Source organism: Malaclemys terrapin, chromosome 1, assembly GCF_027887155.1.
Source record: "Malaclemys terrapin pileata isolate rMalTer1 chromosome 1, rMalTer1.hap1, whole genome shotgun sequence".
Lineage (NCBI taxonomy): Eukaryota > Metazoa > Chordata > Testudines > Emydidae > Malaclemys > Malaclemys terrapin.
Window position 1 is genome coordinate 115,526,344 of NC_071505.1, and position 19,286 is coordinate 115,545,629.

Consider the following 19,286-nt stretch of genomic DNA (forward strand, 5'->3'; position numbering starts at 1 on the left):
CAATGAATTTGTCCCAAATGTTTGGTGAATTGTGAGGAAGAGGGGTTGTTTATTTTTCCTCCTGAGCTTTGTGATTTTCCACAGGGCTGTGATTGGAAGTACCAAAACACTTGAAGAGAGTCTGCTGTTCTGATATCTTTGTCCTGATCAGAAATGCCTACAGGAAATTCGCTCTTGGATGAAGAGCAGCTAGCTCAAGCTGAACCCAGACAAGATTTAAGTGATGCTGGCTGGAAATGAGAAACACTTTGAAGCGCTGGCCAAGAGTTTGTCACTATCTTCCATCAGAGGTATTCATCAAAGTGGCCGACGCCTCAGGGTCCTGTTTGACTCCTCACTAAGCCTGAATTGCCAGATAGCACAAGTTTCCAAAAATGCCGCCTTTTACCTCCAGCTTGCGAGGAAACCTTCATCCTTTCTTCCTGGATGAGGACCTGGCCACAGTAATCCATCCACTTGTCATCTCCAAGCTTGATTACTGTAACTCGCTGTATCTAAAACTGAATGAGAATATGATGCATAAGGTCCAGCTAGTGCAGAATAGAGTGCACACCTTCTCCATGGTTCAGACCATTATGAGTCTTTCTTGCCTGTGCTTAAGTCCCTGCACTGGCTCTCAGGCAGTTTCTGATGCCAATTTAAGTCTTGGTCCCAATTTTCAAAGAAATAGATGAAATCCCTGCTACATCACAGACCAGATTTTGATCTATGAACTGCCACAACAACTCTGCTTTTCTGGATAATGCAGATCCTAAAGCCCAGGATGAAGCATATGAGAGCTGGAGACAAAGTATTCTTCATCAAGGGAATCAGGCTATAGAATGATTGTTCAGAAGCTATCAGGCGAATCTGGAGTCTGCCTATCTTTGGGAAACTTTGCAAAGCCTTCCTTTTGAGGGATCCCTTTCCACTGCAAGTGACACAGTTTGAGCACCCTTTTATTCCTTAACTCCCACCCACCCCAAAAAACCCTACCCTACGCAGAGTTCTGACCCTGTAAAAGGAGAAGAGCCAGAAACTTCATGAAGTCTTCTAGGGACTTTGTTATTGCTATTGGTTTTATGTGGAAGGTGCTCGTTTAATATGGTGATTAGTGGCAATATAAAACCCTAAGACTGATAGAATTGGAAGGTATCAGAAGATTCCTGCTCATGCAATGTCCAGAGATGTTTGCAGATCTAAGGTGTTCAAATAGCATCCAGACTTTTAAGTATCTGTGAACTAAGCCTCTAAACTTTTGAAGGATTGATTGTCACTAGTCCAAGCCAATATAATCAGCTAGAGGCCGTGGCTGCATTAGATCTCTGTGGCCATATAGAACCCTTCTCTTCTTGTGACTTCACACAATATTCCCAGATTGCCTCAGGAGAACCATTGTTGCTTACCCATCTATGGGCCATTGTCACTCCAGCGTCCATAAGTTGTAACAGAGGCTGAATTCTATTACTACCTTTGCCTAGTCCCTGTTTTCAGTTCTACTTCCGGGAAACCTGATCCATCAGAGAGGTCCCCAGAAACCACAGAGTTTCACAGGTACAGGAAGATAAATGTTGCTATAACTTTAGCAAGGATGCAGCTGAATGGGAGGGTGTCATGAGTAAGCTGAGGCATAAGAACTGTTTGATAGAGCCTCATGTTTAACTTTCTATAGTGTTCCATGCAACCTAAGGACTAGACATGGCTGGATGAGACTATCATGCTGAAAATTGTACAGATGTGAGCTCAGAGCCCAGAGCAGTCATAGACTGTCAAGAAATGTGTTTGACTGAAATGCCTGCCACCTATAGTAATTAATGCCAATGATTGACTTCTTGCATACATGGGTATGGTGAAAAGTATTCCTTCATGTCTCTTGGTGATTCCTGGATGCAGCCAATGTTCTAACACATCTGTAGCCAAGAGGGAGTTTGTTTCCAAAATCAGAATGAAGGTAAATGGCTAGTTTATCTGCAGAACCTCTGCAAATGACACTGTAGTAAGGATATCAATTTTTAGTTGTCAATAGAAACTTAGAAATAACTACAGGATGAAATCAAATGGAAGCACACTTGAATTTTTCTTTCTTAATGTGATGAAAGTAAAGGGGCTACAGTCAACCCTGCTTAATTGAACAGCAATTTATTTTGTCACATTATCTGGGATTTTTAAAAAATACGATCCCTCCACCAGAAGAAAATTAAATCACCAAAATGGAGGCTTTTAAAAAGAAATTTCTTGAGTGTTCCATTCTGCCCATATCATCATTTCACATGGCTGTACATAAAAAATGCAACTAGACTGAAAACATAACATTTGATAATGAGATTATTTGAATAAATCAAAAGCTGCTTTCACTGTAAGGTAACATACATCATAAATGACACTAAATGCTGTTTCAAATGTTAAATGGGGAATTCTTTAATGTCAATTGATATTTAATGGGTACAATTGCACTGAGTTAGTACAAAATTGTTTTATGCACTGAAAACAAATTCCATTAAGTGAACTTATACTAAACGCTCAACTATGTTTTGGTTGGTGTGACAGCTGCTATTTTGGCCAGTGAGGCAGGGATTGAAACCGGGACTTCCAGAGCCAAATCCATGAGTGTCTACAAATCACAACATTGTGTGTGTGTGTGTGTGTGTGTGTGTGTGTGTGTGTGTGTGTGTGTGTGTGTGTGTGTGTGTAAAGAGTGCAATTTCTGGCTCAGAAATGAGATCCTATTAATTAAATTTTATATTTTCCAAATGTACTATGAGACAATCTCAATGACTCGTGCAACCAACAGTTATCCTGAACACTCTTCTATTGATGGGTCAGTCAGTCAGAAAGATTGAAAGCAGCCTGGGTGGCAAATATTCTTTCATTTTGCCAGTGTTTTCTACTATACATCACCCATTTGGTGCTTTGTCACATGATGGTGATATGCAAATGCAAAAACAAGTCATTGCTTAGCAAAAACACACATTGGTTCCTTTTCCTGGGTCTGTTTTCAGTCCACATACAAAAGGTGTACACTTACAGGCTTGCTTTATGGCCAGGAGTGTGTGAAACAGGAGCTCAGTGTTGGAGACTCACTCCAAAGAGCTTTGCTATGCTGCCTTATAAATGCCACCATTTCTACACTGCCACATTTCAGCTGTTAGGGAAGGATGATCTGATGCTATCTGTATTAACTTCTGATGCTCCAAACAGTTGCTTGCTCAGCTGAGTATAGCATCTAAAGAGAAATGGAAAGAGTACAGTTGAGCTTGCTGTTTTCCACCCTTCTGTCCATATTATGGCTGTCCCCATCATGGATTCAGTAGGAGCACAGAGAGGACAAGGTGCCCAGGCTGTTCTACACTACGGGGGGGGGGAGGGCGGAGGGATCGATCTAAGTTACGCAACTTCAGCTACATGAATAACATAGCTGAAGTTGTCTTTACTGTGGTGTGTTGACAGGAGTGTCTTTACTGCGGTGTGTCACTCACCCGTCGATTCCCCTTGCGTTTCTCGTTGAGGTGGAGTACCAGAATCAACGCTAGAACGATCGGCAGTCGATTTATCACGTCTATACTAGACACGATAAATCAACCCCTGCTGGATTGATCACTGCCCATTGATCCGGCCAGTAGTGTAGATAAGCCTTAACAGTGTGAGAGGAGGGCCTCTAGTGCTGCCGGCAGGTCTCTGTGTCCCAAAGGGAGTATATCTGGCCAAACTGGAAGCAGCATGGCAAGTGGCTGCGCAGGAGGTGTGGGAGGGCACACTCTACTTGTGTACTGATGCAGTACTTGCCATTGGAGAGCATGTTCCATCCCTTCACTTATCTCATTATGCTTGGAAATACTACATCTACTTCTGCCCTAATGCTTTCTCAACATCCCCAAATGTGACTCTGAATCTGAGATTCAGATCTGAGTCCCTTTTGTCACAAGAACAAATTGTAATGTCTCTCCTCTCTACTACCCTGAGCTGCTGCTTTCCCCTGTATGATACACCGGTACTGGCTGTGTAGGTGTAGCTCAGGCGGGCAGGGGGTAGGGGAGGGCAGTAATATTATTTTATTAACTTATAGCTGTTGCTATGGTATTCACCTTTATAGTATCAGAGCACCTCACAAGCAACAATGAAGTACGTTTCTTAACACCGCTGTGAGCTAGGAAACTTAATGTTTCTGACTAAGTTTCAAATCCCCAAAACTCTAACCAAAACTGGAAAGGGTGCAGTCCACATGAAATAAGACACTTGTTTGCATGAACCCCTGCAAACCAAAGCTGCCGAGTTTCACATATGCCTAAACTTCCTGCAGTGAGAACTTGTGAGGCAAAGCCTATCCTCCTTTGGCCTTGGTATGGGAGGCTAAGCCCTTGGTAAGGAGAGGCAGAGTCTGACCATGAAAATAGCTATGGGCATTTAAAAACAGCAACAAAAAGTTCTCTTACAGGATTTGAAGACAAGTCTCTCTTGTTTCCATTTAGCTGCTGACTCCCTCTTCTTTTTAGCAAAGCAAGTGTATGGTGGGGAAGGAGGTCAAAGCCAGGATATTATAAAAGAAAATAAATAAATAAAATACAATGCTAAAAAAGCACAGGAGCACAAGAAGGAAAGAACAAAAGGGGAAGGAAAGAGGGGAAAAAAACAAATCTAAAAGGGAGAAAGGAGAAATAGAACTAGGGAGAAGGGGTATGAAGGAAACAGAAGCAGGGCTCTGTACAGTGTAAATCCTGTTCTTATAACCTGCCCCTGACAGACATGCAAAGTACAGACGTGAGCTGACAAAGGCTGGCTTTCATAAACTCCCCTGTTTAATTAGAAGAGAGCAGAGATATCATCTTGTCTGACGAGAGCTACACAGTAAGGAGAGCTGCAGTCTGAAGAGATTTCTTCCGTCGAAGAGTTGGAATTGCGGAGGGAAGAAACTGTGTTACTGGGACCCTAGAGACTCCCTTATTGAAAAATCTGACTCCCTCACTCTGCTGCTACCTGCAAGCAAATGAGCTTTGCTAGCTACCTTTACATTGTAAAGAACCTTCATGCCCTCCTCTATGTAACTTTCTTTATGGATGAAGTGTCTCCCAAAATTAGATTATTGGCAATCAGGGTCTCTCACAGTTTTCTATGGCTTGACTGTCTGGACCTCCATGTCTTTAGTAGGTTGTACGGCTTTAGGTCTTTACTGTAGCTGTACCGAGGCTTTTGCACATGAGCAGAAGAGTAGCAAAGACCTAGAAAAAGAGAATCAGTATATCACTGGAAGGGCTGCAACGGATTAGCTGGAAGTGTCGAGCACTGTCACCGTGACTCAGGGTCCGTTCCTGCTTCCACTCTTTGTGTGCACTGCACGCCTGAGAAAAAGTCTGAGAGGTCCCTAATGAGCTGCAGGAGACAGATTGTCAAAGGGACTAATAGTGCCCATGTACATAATTTCAGGGTGCAGAGGAGTTCCTGCTACGCTTCCACCTGGGATATGAAATGACTACTTAGAACATGTCTTGCATCTGAAGAAGTGAGGTTCTGACCCATGAAAGCTTATGCTCCCAGTACTTCTGTTAGTCTCAAAGGTGCCACAGGACCCTCTGTTGCTTTTTACAGATTCAGACTAACACGGCTACCCCTCTGATACTTAGAACAGGGGACTTTGCAGTACTGTAAGGATAGTGAGATACCATGATTACTATAGTACCTACAGCAGTGAATGCTGAAAATTCATTATACCGCTTTGTGATGGGGTATACAAATCCCACACTGGACAACAGGAAGTTAAGGAGCTGCTTTGGGCTCAAGCAGCTCCACCCCATCACATATGCAAGGCATGCAGAGATTGGACGTAGAGCTTAAAAAGGGAGCAGAACAGTTCATTTTTGGCAGACCAGGGAAGAGAACAGACCTTCAGCTCCTGAGGAAAGGGCTGACTGAAGGCAGGAGCTTCCCAGTCGACCACTGTCCAATGGTCCCTCCCTGAGGGAAGGCCAGACCAGATTCTGATACACCTTAAGAGGGAATCATTCCCCTCTATTCCTATTAACTCAATTTATTTGTGTTAATTCCCCTTGCTTTTATTAATGGACTACCCTGAAGGGGGAGAGACTTTGAAGTGACCTGGCTGGAGAGCCAGGTTGCAGGAAAAGGCAGACCAGTGCAGAGACAGAACGACAGGAGACACCCAGCATAGGGAGAGCTGCTATGCCACGCCTAGCCACAAGGAGATGTCAGCAGTGTGATCTGTTCACACTCTTCCATACTCTATAGACTGGGCAGAGATGTCTAATCAGATCACAATCTCCCCTTTCTATAAGTTGGTAAAAGAAGGTTGGTAGGGCCACCAGCTGTGTGCAAGCAGCTGGTCTCATCTCCCATGGGCTCCAGGGATGCAGTGTATCAACAAGATCTCTGGATACATGCAGAAACAGCTGGTGTCTTTCTCTCCATGCACTAGGGATTGTGGACTAGTGACAGGCGAGAGCTAGTAACATGGGGAAGCAGATGGTGCAGTCTCTGAATGCTCCAGAGGGATGGTGGAAGTAGAGAGCATACCATATGGGGAAGTAGCTGCAGGGATGGGCTCCTGGTGTGCAGGGTTGTGCTAGACCCCTTGATTTCTTGTGTAAATTACTCGGTCACCCACACTTAGAAAATGAGGTCTCAGAAAATAAACAGTATATCTGGACATTTCCTGCTCTGAAGTGTGAATTCCTTTGAATAACATTTGAGCTCATGGTTTCAACCCCCTCAAAAAAACAAACAAACACAAACAAACAAAAACACACAGGATGGGTAAAGCTCTAGGATTGTAAATGTCTTTACAGGTTCTTGTTCTGGTTGTATGACTGAAATCTGGTGCTGTTCCTCAGATGAGTGACCCAAGGCCATAATGGCCATCTAGAACGTTAATTTTACTTTTCTTTTCTTTTTTTTAAAAAAACGGAAGCGTATTGTGTATTAATGTCAAAAAAGTGCAGTGTCTTAAAGGAAAGTTAATCAGAGTCCTTCAGTATAAATCAGATTTAATTCTGTGTCATTTTTCTGTAAATCCTGATTGTCCGATGCACACAGAACTGTTCAGAATGAGCTCTGTCTGATACATTTTGTTTTATAATGTCATAAAGGATTTTTTGTTCCAGCTGTGAAGCTAATGGAAAGTTACAGAAGCTATCCAAAGCCATTTTAGTAGACATAAACTACCCAAACAATGGGAGGGAAGAAATGTTCCTCTAAGCACTCTTCCTTTCGATATATTACAGTGATGACTGTGGTCCAGATTCAGACACTGTGTAAAGCAGCGCATCTCCATTGGCTTTAATGGAGCTACACATACTTGTACTAGGGTTGAGTTTAGCCTTTTATTTATATGGCTTCGAAGTAGACTAGCCACAACCACTCTATGGGTCAAATTCACTGCTAACACATGCAGGCCTCACTCCACCAAAGTTGCTGGTGCTGGGTCTGCATATTCTACTGGTGAACTTAGCACCCCCACACATACACTCTCATTCATTACAAGCCTACAATGCAATTGCACATGAGAAGACGATCCTTTCATCTATACCTGGAATGACTGCCTGGTTTCACTTCATGATTCACAAATTGATGGTGACCTTTTACAGTGATATGTGACTTGTAGCTCTCAAGCTTACCGGAGTGAGGCATTGCATGGCAGTCTGACAATAATGTGGCATTTGCCCCAAGAAGAATGTCCATTTGAAACAAACACAGAGGCATGCGCTGGCACTTATAGGGTAAGATATGAGTGGCAATGACATAGAACCATTTCTCAGTGAACTCTAAAACAATTTTGCTCCATTCATAACCTTTATTCTGCTCTTAAGATGTTAAATGTAACGAACTTGTTACGCACTTTTTTGTATTCTGGATACATTTTGTGCTTTTGTGACTCCTCCTGGTTCTGTGGATGAGGAGTTGGTTCTTCAGCTTTTAGAGGCTGAGACCACTCAAGAAATGAGCCTGAGTTTCAGAATTTATATTTGGATTACAGACATCCCATTGTTTAGGAGCATTATCCCTGGAGTTTTGTCCTGGCACTTCATTAAGATGAGGCCATTAGTGAAACTTGAATCTTGATTCAGCTTCTGAACTCCCACAAAATTCAGCAGTGTTTGTATGCAGAGTTTGGTTTGGGATAATCACTAATCCTGTTAGGTTGGCTTTTTTAAGTATTGGCTTATTAGTGCAACAATGGTTTGCCGAGATGCTAATTCTGTTCTGTGTGTTTTACTGAGGATTGGTGAAAAGCAACCATTCTCTTGACTGCCAGATAAACTTTGTGTGCCTCAAGTTTAACTATCACATCCAATATCTATTGTGCAACAATGCTACACTGTTAAAAAGTCACTGACGTCTAGGCATCTGTTCTAGGTTATATTTTAAAAGAAATTAGCCTACTATGAATAGAAATGTCATGACAATTTTAAAACAAAATTTCAGTGGAAACAGCTGTATTTTTTGGTTAAGTATTCAAGATCAGTGTTTTGAAACACAGACAAAAGAGTACTGTTCTAGCTGAAAACCAGCAAGTGAAACTGACTGCAGTTTCATTGTCTGAGCCATGTGAAGTACCAAAAGTATACTGTTGCTGTGCACTGTTAAACATGTTTCATATTCCACCCCACATGATTCATCAAAAACAGTTAAACATTTAAAAATTAAATATGAAATAAAATGTAACCATTTAAAACATTCATCTAATACATCAGCATTTAGTAGGAAGTTAGCCAAATAGCCTCAACAAGTCACCATTAATTCTCTCCTTTCTCTGTAAAAAGAGGGATGAGGTCTAAAATGAGCCAGACAAGCTAGAATACTTTTCTGTCACTTGTCTTGTGACTCCATCAGTTTGTGGATGGTTTAAGTTCTCATTTGAAACCAAAGAGTTTTTAGCCCTTCTGTGTGTTTGAATAACTTCTCAGGCATGGAATGGTGCACGGATGTTTTCCTAAATCTACAGATAATGCCTGATACAGTAGCTCTCAGGGAGAGTACCTGACCATCTCAGCTGACTCTGAAGCCTAAGGAAAACAAAATACATGCCAATATTAACTTTCATTTCTGGTCACTTTATCAGGAACATCCTGCCTATTTGAGGTGGATAACACAAGTTAGAGATGAAAAAGATAGGGGTCATATAGTCAATTCACAGTGCATGATGTTCCCCAATATGTTAGATGAGTCTGAGTGGTATAGATTGTTTGTTTATTTTTGTCTTTCTCCTCTGTTGCTCAGCTGGCTGCTACATTTCAGTAGCTGTATACAAAATGGTGGAGGGCGACTCTGAGGATAAGTCACTTTTATCTCATCTGTTAACTGGTCTTCTCATGGCCTTATAGATTCATAGATTCTAGGACTGGAAGGGACCTCGAGAGGTCGAGTCCAGTCCCCTGCCCACATGGCAGGACCAAATACTGTCTAGACCATCCCTGATAGACATTTATCTAACCTACTCTTAAATATCTCCAGAGATGGAGATTCCACAACCTCCCTAGGCAATTTATTCCAGTGTTTAACCACCCTGACAGTTAGGAACTTTTTCCTAATGTCCAACCTAGACCTCCCTTGCTGGAGTTTAAACCCATTGCTTCTTGTTCTATCCTTAGAGGCTAAGGTGAACAAGTTTTCTCCCTCCTCCTTATGACACCCTTTTAAATACCTGAAAACTGCTATCATGTCCCCTCTCAGTCTTCTCTTTTCCAAACTAAACAAACCCAATTCTTTCAACCTTCCTTCATAGGTCATGTTCTCAAGACCTTTAATCATTCTTGTTGCTCTTCTCTGGACCCTTTCCAATTTCTCCACATCTTTTTTAAAATGCGGTACCCAGAACTGGACACAATATTTCAGCTGAGGCCTAACCAGAGCAGAGTAGAGCGGAAGAATGACTTCTCGTGTCTTGCTCACAACACACCTGTTAATACATCCCAGAATCATGTTTGCTTTTTTTGCAACAGCATCACACTGTTGACTCATATTTAGCTTGTGGTCCACTATAACCCCTAGATCCCTTTCTGCCGTACTCCTTCCTAGACAGTCTCTTCCCATTCTGTATGTGTGAAACTGATTTTTTCTTCCTAAGTGGAGCACTTTGCATTTGTCTTTGTTAAACTTCATCCTGTTTAACTCAGACCATTTCTCCAATTTGTCCAGATCATTTTGACTTATGACCCTGTCCTCCAAAGCAGTTGCAATCCCTCCCAGTTTGGTATCATCTGCAAACTTAATAAGCGTACTTTCTATGCCAATATCTAAGTCGTTGATGAAGATATTGAACAGAGCCGGTCCCAAAACAGACCCCTGTGGAACCCCACTCGTTATGCCTTTCCAGCAGGATTGGGAACCATTAATAACAACTCTCTGAGTACAGTTATCCAGCCAGTTATGCACCCACCTTGTCTTCTACTAATCCAGAATTTTCCTCCCTGTGTGCGTGGTCCCCTCTCCAATTCCCAAGTTATCTTTTCCAGTGTTTTTCCACTTCTGGAAGCATTGCCGCCCTAGGCGGTTGGACACCAAACTGTTTTTAAGGGCCAGGGGCAGGTCCACAGAGAGAATAATTTGTATATCCCTGCCTTCCAAAACAGGTGGATATGGCTCCTCTTTCCTTCTCTTTGAATTGGCAAAGGGCCACCCCATGAGAAGACCAATTAAAAAATGAGACAAATTTGGCCTGTTTTAGGCCCATTCTACATGTCTAGAGATACGCATGTAGATATGTAGGCAGAGGGGTGTGTTTGTAAAGATCTTCATGAGTCTTTAGAATCTACAGTTTCTATATAACGTATGCTATGTTGATACCATTATCAAAGGGATTATTCCTGTTATCTTTGGTGGGTGTGCAGAATTGTAATTAGCTGGAAAGGAACCTTGTGGAATCTAACCTTCCTTCAGGAGAGAAAAAGGAAAAACTAACAAGAGTATAATCTTAAATATTTTACTTGCGACTGGGTAATTAGTAGCAGTGAGTTGCCCACTCTTCCTCACTGCCCTTCACATGTGCTGCAGGTATTACATTTCTGTGACTTATTTGTCACATCTATGATTCTATGCCCTGTGAGCAACCTGCAATGGCATTTAACAATACTCTACTCAGACCCCACACACACCTCCTGACTCTCCTCAGTGCATCCTAGCAGCCTAAAATATTTTCTCCTGGGTTCTCATTAAAATTCAGATTGTTCTTTCCTTTCTTATGTTTTGTGCATATGCCATAGCATGATGCATTTTGAGAACATCAAAGATGTCTTGAGAGTGTTGCAGGACATGCCTGTATATACCAAGGCGGGTGCCTCCCTTAGACACAGGGCCCGTACCCCTCTGGAGAAACAACCATTTTGTATGCTAACCTATTGACAAATACTGGGGACTGTGTGATGACATCATTTAAAAGCATTAATTTCTATACTAAGCCTTGGTGTCCTGCAGTAATGACCTTTCCTTCTCTGACTCTGCCTGCTTCCAGCTGAGTAAAACAGAGGATTAAAGACACAGGAGTAATCTGTATATTTACAACAAAACATGAATAATACCTTCGTCAAAATATTCAAAAGTGACTAGTGATGTTGGGTGCCTTGGTTTTCAAGTGCCCAATCTGGGACACCTTAAAGGGGCCTGATTTTCTGAGTATGAGTGCACTCAGGTCTTTTAAAGTTCTCGTCAACTGAGACACCCAAAATCACTCGTCACTTTTGAAAATGGAAGTGTTTATCATGTTTTATTGTGTATGCATAGTGTATGTGCTGGTATATACAGTGGATATATGGATAAATACACCAAACCAGCTTATTAAATAGAAACATTAATTTGTCCTTATCACTGTCTAGGGCTCTTAGAAGTTTTACCAACCATGCCTCACTTATGAACTTCAGGCAAATTGTGCTTCTCGTGTCCCTTTTATCTGTTAAGGGCCTGCAACCCCATAGTAGGCTATTTGGGAATCCTTGCTCTCCTTTACCACATCATTGAACTTCAAGTCAGAGTCCTTCCTCTCTTAGCCTCCTTGTGACATTCCCCAGCCTGTGATCTATTGACAGTGAGTCTAAAACCACCTATCTTGCTCTGGTCAAAGTCAAGTATCAAAGTAAGAGATGAGGAGCTTGGAGAAGAGCCCATCCATAGAAGGAGAACTTCATCTGTTTTCCTATTGCTGTTCCACAAGACCCCTATGCTGCAGGATTCCAGGCCTGGAATATAAGCAAGATTCCAGGGTTAGTTCTCATATGCAGCCTTCTGTAGCAAACATCAGAGGCTAAATGTGAGATTTCCCCTGACTTTGAGTCATTCTAATTACAGTGCATTCCGATTGGGACAACAGCGATTGGTGTGTCCAGTTGTGTCTTGGAAATGTCATTCGTGTCTTGATGATTATGTTCATCCTGTGATTTCATAGGGCACAGCTTCTCCTATCTCTGCCTGGTTCTCAGACTGCAGTGGATGTGTGGGGATGTGTGGGCCAGGCGACAGTGAAGACAGAATTGCAATTGCTTATTTGTTCAGTTGCAGAGTGAACACTACAGCAAAACCCAGAATGAGTCATTACATTAAAGGCTGACCTTTGATATCCACCTTGTTTTGTTTTTATAAAATGAAGCTGAAAGTCAAATCTTGTTAATTCGAATCATTTTGCAAATTGAGGTCAATACAGTGGCTTTTAAAAGCACATCTGTGAGGAGTGAGTGGTAGGGAGTTGCATTGCCTGAGCTGCAGTTCCTGGATGTATTTTGTCAGCAGAGCACTGAGGTGGACAGAATCTCTCTGAAGAGATACTGTAAAGAGGGGCACACTCCATTTCTGCAACTGCTGTGTGCTGAAACTGTGCAGCATGTGTTCTCCTCCAGTACTGGCCTCCAGCTGTTGCAGAAGTGGACTGCATGATCATGACAGCTGCTCCACCTTCCTGCACAGCTTGGGCTCACGAAACACAAGTATCAAAATTTTGACTCTTCCCCTCTCCTCTGTGTCCCTCCCCTCACCTCCGGCTTATGCATGAGCAGCTGGAATCTGGTCTTAAACCCCTTTTCAACTTAAAAGGAAACATTTATCAAGTTCATGCATGTGCTAAGATTATTAGAGTTTACTTCTCCTGGAGCTTGGCCATAACGATAAACTAAAAATGGATCAAATAGGTTGATCTTTCCTATACAGGAAGTCTCTCTATTTAAAATAGAAAAAGTTGCTTTTCCTGGTTCCAATAAATTCCAAACTATGGATTCATTAAAGGAAAGGTATCTCAGTACTGTGTATTTAAGAAGAAAGGTCACTGAATCCTAAAAGGAATATTTCATACAGGAGAAGGTAGCCTTCATAGTTTCTTTAAATTGATACCATAAGAAAAAGAGACAGCTGAATTCATATGATTTATGCTCTCAGGGCCAAATTCAGAAACAAGTATAAGTGGGTATAAAGAATTCTAAAATGGTATGAGTTGTAGTGCTCCAGCCCATTCAGCATGTAGATTACACTAATTTAGAAATCCTTAAACTCTCTCACATACTATTTTTTTCCAAATGGCCCCAGCCTCCTTCAGTGCCCAGGATGGACCGTGCTCAGGGAATGAGTTAACAGGGCCGGCTCTAGGCACCAGCAAACCAAGCATGTGCTTGGGGTGGCACGATTTCAGAGGCGGCATTCCTGACACTTCGGCAGTTGCCCTCCCGGAGGTTTTTTTGTTTTGTTCTGTTTTTTTGGCGTGGGGCAGCAAAAAAACCTAGAGCCGGCCCTGTGAGTCAAGTATTAAAAGGAGGACTCCTTCCTCATTTGTCGCATTAGTTGGAATGTGTGTACTAGTTGAGGTACTGGGGCAGGGGACTGCAAAAAGAGAGATGACAGTCTCATGGTTAAGGCAGTTGAATGTTACGCTGGAGAACTGGATTCTATCCCTACCTCTGCCCTGGAGTTCCTATGGAATGCTGGGCAAGTTACTGAAACCAAACACATTTAGTAGTTGTGTTTCTCATTTTCTGGGTGCCTGACTCGAGACACCTGACTTGAGATTTGCAAAAGTGTTGAGCATTCATAATTGCAACTGAAGTCAATGGGAGCTGTGCGCTGAACAAATAAAGTGCTATCAAATGCTAATTTCTCTGAAAAATCAGGCTTTAGGCATCTCAAATAGGACATTCAAAATTATCAGACACTTTGGAAATTAATGCCTCTCAGCCTCTGTTCCCAGTTGGTAAAATGGGAATAATAATACCACCTTACCTCACAGGCATTTTGGAAGATAAATTAATTAATGTTTGTGAAGCACTTACATACTATAGGGATGAGCACCAGAGAAAAACCTCTGTGGAAATTAATAGTTCTGTTTTACAGAGCAGGATTTGAATAGTGTGCAGTAAATAAGGCCTTTGAACAATGAGGAAAAAACAAAATATTGCATGAGAATCAGTGAACGAGCACTTATTCTCCTGTGCAGTGAATGAAGCAAGTGTCAGGGGCCTGAGCTGAAATGCAGATCTGTTGGCTCCTTGTATCCAATCTTGCGGGCCAGTCAGTCAAGTCATTCTGCAGCCACCCAGCTGGCCTCATTAATCAGGCTGAGGGCTGAGCCGGCTAGCCCCAGGCTGAGTTGAGGGAACTAAAGCCCACAGTTCCTGACAGAAATTGTTCTGTGCGGGGAAAATAGTATGTAATGATGTAATTAAAAACTGTATCAGAATGCATATGCATGAGGGAGCCAAAATTAATGGTTGAACAGGCATCCTTAATTCTGGCATTTCCTAACTTTTGAGTGTTTGACTTTGCAACGTTGACATTCTCTTCACAACTTTTTTGTATGTAATGGATATATATTCAAGTCATCTCTGAGCTGAGATCATTTTCTGTTGCTACAGGAAATGAGAACGGTACTTCTACAAATTTAAACATTCAATTCTGAGAGCCAAAGTGGCATGGTCTTTTTGTGGAACACTTTAACCATGGTGTTGTGTCTGTACTTTCATCACATCAAGTGATTGCCCTCACACAGTGGATGGAACACATTTTGTTTTTAAGAAAATGTCATGGAAGATAATGAACAACATCCGAGAAATATGGTTGAAACTCACCCTGTTGCAGAGGGATGATAGAAGATTTACACAGCGCCTTTACCCCGTGGTACATTCGTGGCCCTGGCAGTGCAGTCAGGCAGAGACACCTTTGCACATCATGTGACGAGGGCTCTATACTCACTCTGAATAGGCTAGTGCAGAGCCGGTAGGAACAGCCCCTTGTGATTACACAGATTTGGGGGGTGAACTGCATGCAGGGGGCAGGATCCTAGGTAGGAACAGCAGCCCCAAAGAGCATACCTGCAGGAGTAAATAGTACCCTGCTTCAGCCCAAAATTGTTACTCACACAAAAGCTATTTACTCTGGCTTTGAGGAAAGGGTGAATTTCACCTCCTGTGAGTTAGGTAAGCTAGAAGTGATGTGTTTAGCTATTAGAGTGAGTGAGGATGGCAACAGAAGCTCTGCCACTAAGAGTGTGGAGTCTGTCTGTATGCTGGAATTTATCTCCCACAAGACAGTGCACTGACAATTTATATTCTTGTTCAGCCCAGAATATAATTATTTGTTTGCTATAGACTATAGTAAGAAGTGTCATTTCCAACTCCTAGGGGGAGAGAAGATGACAAACTAACTTACTTGTATCTTCTCTCTTACATGTCTAGGCATTACTAGCAGAACACTACAGGTACTTTCAGTGTTTGCAGTGCTTACAAACCTGTAAAAATTCAGATGCTTTATGCTATTGGGAAAGTTTGTCAGAAACCAGCAGGTGCTATTATTCTGTATTGAATTGTCACTTTGTCTGGGTGGCAGAGGAAGCTCCAGGGGAGCAATTGTCTTCATAAAAGACAACAAAGAGAACAAAAAGTCAGCAAGGAAAAATATGTAAAATCCTTACACTCTACTTTTATTCAGTTAAATCAGAACAGAAATTTCAGGCACAAAATATATAAATGCTTGGCTGTGGTAGCTTTATTGTAATGCATTGACAAAAAGGGGCAGAGCTAAGGGGCGTAGGGGAGCCCCAACTCATGTTCTGACATCTGTGCAGTAAAATCTTTTCTCTGCAAATGTGTGTCATATTAATATGTGTATGCATGTTGTTTCCTTTAACCCTTAAAAAGCTGGATAGGTTTCAGGTGGATAACCTCAGATAAATAAAGCTGTTCTTAGGGTTCAGTGGCCAGGTCAGCTGGGGAAGCTAGTTTGGGGATCAGGCAGGGTTACTGGCAGAGTGAGGTTTTTGGGGGGTCGGGTTGTGGGAGGATCATGAGACTGGGAGTGGTCTAATGCTGCTTATGGAAAGGGAGAAGAACGAATCAGGAGATGGGCAGAAAGCTGATGACAAATTAGCCCTATATCTACGCAGACCAACAAAAAGATGACTTTTTTTCAGTCAAACTAGTATACACCAAGATCAGCTCAAATGATCTGAAAGGTGTTGAACTGTGTCTACGTGGAAGTTAAAGGTGCAGGGGCAGGAGGGTTTCCAATAGAGTTAAATAAAATCAATTGAAAAAAGCGTATTTTTTCCCTATGTGGAGAAAATTGGATGAGGCTCAAAAGATTAATATACTTTTTCCTTTACCGTACCCCCTAGTCAATACATGTTGACAATGTCTCAAGCCATAAAACTTCCCAAAGTTCATCAGAATCAGAACTGGGTTTTTAGTCCGGATCCACCTCTGACAAAGAAGAGATGGATGCAGTGGATGCACATAAAAAGTTAACTAGGAGTTTAGAGGTTTATGGATTTCAGGAATATTCCTGCACTTAAAAATGGTGAATACAGCTGAAACTATAGCACTTGTAAGACCAATATGAACTTTTAAAATGTATCCACTGTATGCAAGGTCTGTGTGTGCAGTTGCCAGGGTGGGTATTTTGTATATCTACCTCTATCTCGATATAACGCTGTCCTCGGGAGCCAAAAAATCGTACCGCATTATAGGTGAAACTGTGTTATATTGAACTTGCTTTGATCCACCAGAGTGCACAGCCCCCCCTCCCTCCCGGAGCACTGCTTTACCGTGTTATATCCAAATTCGTGTTATATCGGGTCACATTATATCGGGGTAGCGGTGTATGTATAAAACTGGACAAAAGAAAGTAGAAAATACATTCCTCTGACAAATGTTTCTTTTAGAAATAAGAAGCAAGTCAGGAACTGCTGTGGATGGCAATAAGAAATAGGTTCCTATCGATTTTACACTCTTGGAATCTCATTAGTTATCAGATGGAACTTGACTACTGCCAACAAATAAACAACATTTTTTTCATTCTCTCCTGTTAAACTGCCCAAAGCCACCAAATACAGATTAGTCTGGAGTACGTCATTGTTCTTGTTAGAGGTGGTATAAAAAAAATTAGTTTTAGGTACAAAACTTTTTTCTCCATCCTCCCTTCAGGCTGTTAAAGGATGCACAGAATGAAGCTCATTTCAAAAGCTGGTATCAGAAACTACTAGCTGCTGTCCAATTCTGCGCAGGAAAAACCTTAAATGATGAGTTTTCTAAGGAGAGGAAACTTATCAAAATTCTGGGAGATGTTGCTGAAAAAGTGAAGGCTGCCAGCGACCCCAAAAAACAGGTTTGTTGAGAATTTTTTTTTCCTTCTCTAAGTTTTGTACGAATAACTTTTCATTTTGAAGCGATAGCATCTCTCTCCTAAATTGCCTTTTGTTATACTAAATAGCTCCATATTTTGAACAAAAAGTCCCCCAAAGTTTGTGCTATTCTGCACTCGTACAGATTTATTGGTTTGTTTCCTTTTGTGGGAGGAACGTAAACTCTGCCTTCTAATTAGTGTGTGCATGAATCCCAAGGCTAAACTTCTTAATTATATAAGAATGGGTACCATTCCAATCTTCCAGTTTGCCTTGGCAAAGCACATAAACACCTCAGTATTTGTGGTAGTCTATATACTTAGCATAGTGGTCACCAAGAATCCTATAATAATGTTAAGTATTTGTAAAGGCATTTGTAAACATTTTAACAGCCACAACTGTAAACTGTTTTTAATGAGCTGTAATCCCTGAGCCACAGTTACTGTCTTTGGCTCATATTCATATCAAAATATCCATAACCTTTTGAGCCACATCACTAAAGATGGCCAAGAATGATGTCTCCAACGCCCATCAATCTATTAACCAAGGTAAAGCCCAAACCTCCTCTGAAAATGTTTGTCTTTTGAACTTAGTTTGCATATAGCAGGGAGATCTCAAGACTCTAGTGCAGTGGTTCTTAAACTTTAGCAACATGAGGACCCTCATTTGATTTAAAAGATTTTGGGGACCCTCCCAAGCCTCCCCACTCAGCCCTTGCCCTGCCCCTTCTCCAAGGCCATGCCCCCTGCTCACTCCATCCACCCTCCCTCTGTCGCTCGCTCTCCCCCACCCTCACTCACTTTCACCAGGCTGGAGCATGGGGTTGGGGTTCAGGAGGGGGTGCAGACTCTGGGAGGGAGTTTGGATGCAGACTCTGAGCTGGGGCAGGGGGTAGAGGTGTGGGAGTGGGTGACGGCTCCGACTGGATGACGCTTACCTCAGGCTGCCCCCAAAAGAGATGGAGAGGGCCAGGGGGTCTCCGTGCACTGCTCCTGCCCTCAGGCACTGCCCCTGCAGCTCCCATTGGCTGCAGTTTCTGGCCAATGGGAGTTGCAGAGTTGGCACTCATGATAGGGGCAGCACGCAGAGACCCCCTGCCCCGCCAGAGCCTCAGGGACATATCGGCAGGTAGGAAGCCTGCCTTAGCCTCACTGCGCCGCCAGACTTCTATCATACAGGAGGCACTGGAGGCATGGAGGAGGTGGAGGGAGGGAGGGGGAGGAATTGATCAGTGTGGCCCGCGGACCCCCTTGGGGCCCCCCAGGGGTCCGCAGATCCCAGTTTGAGAAATGCTGCTCTAGTATTTAGTGTCTCTTTAAAAGTTTAATGTTAGATCTCTGGATGAAGCTAAGTGCTTCCTTTGAGATGCTGAGCATCCTCAATTCTCAACAAAGCCAATGGGAGCGGAGGGTATTTAACATCTCAAAGGAGGCACTGTAAACCTCCCACATCGCACCCAGCAATAGATAGATGTATTCCCTGTTCCAAAGGGCGTCTTGTCCAACATATGTAGTTTGCATGTAGCTAGGCACATTCTAAGTTTAGCCCACTTGGTTACTGAAGTAACCATTATTGTTACTTAGCTGATGTCTAAATTCTTTCTTGCTGAGATCTCAACCAGACAGACCAGAGAGCCAAATAAAGTTAAGATCTACCACTGCATGTTGTCAGAGTCTGGACTAAGGACTCAAGGATTTCTAAAAGACAGACAGAAAAC

General features: G+C 42.4%; 1 protein-coding gene across 3 annotated transcripts in view; it reads left to right on the forward strand.

Moving 5' to 3' along the window:
* PIK3C2G (phosphatidylinositol-4-phosphate 3-kinase catalytic subunit type 2 gamma) overlaps positions 1-19,286 on the forward strand; it is a 293,772-nt gene that overhangs the window by 137,358 nt on the left and 137,128 nt on the right. For all 3 annotated transcript variants that reach the window (XM_054036231.1, XM_054036253.1, XM_054036242.1), the window contains exon 19: positions 17,373-17,553. In XM_054036231.1, coding sequence (XP_053892206.1) covers positions 17,373-17,553 — 181 coding nt within the window. The remainder of the gene's footprint in view (positions 1-17,372; positions 17,554-19,286) is intronic.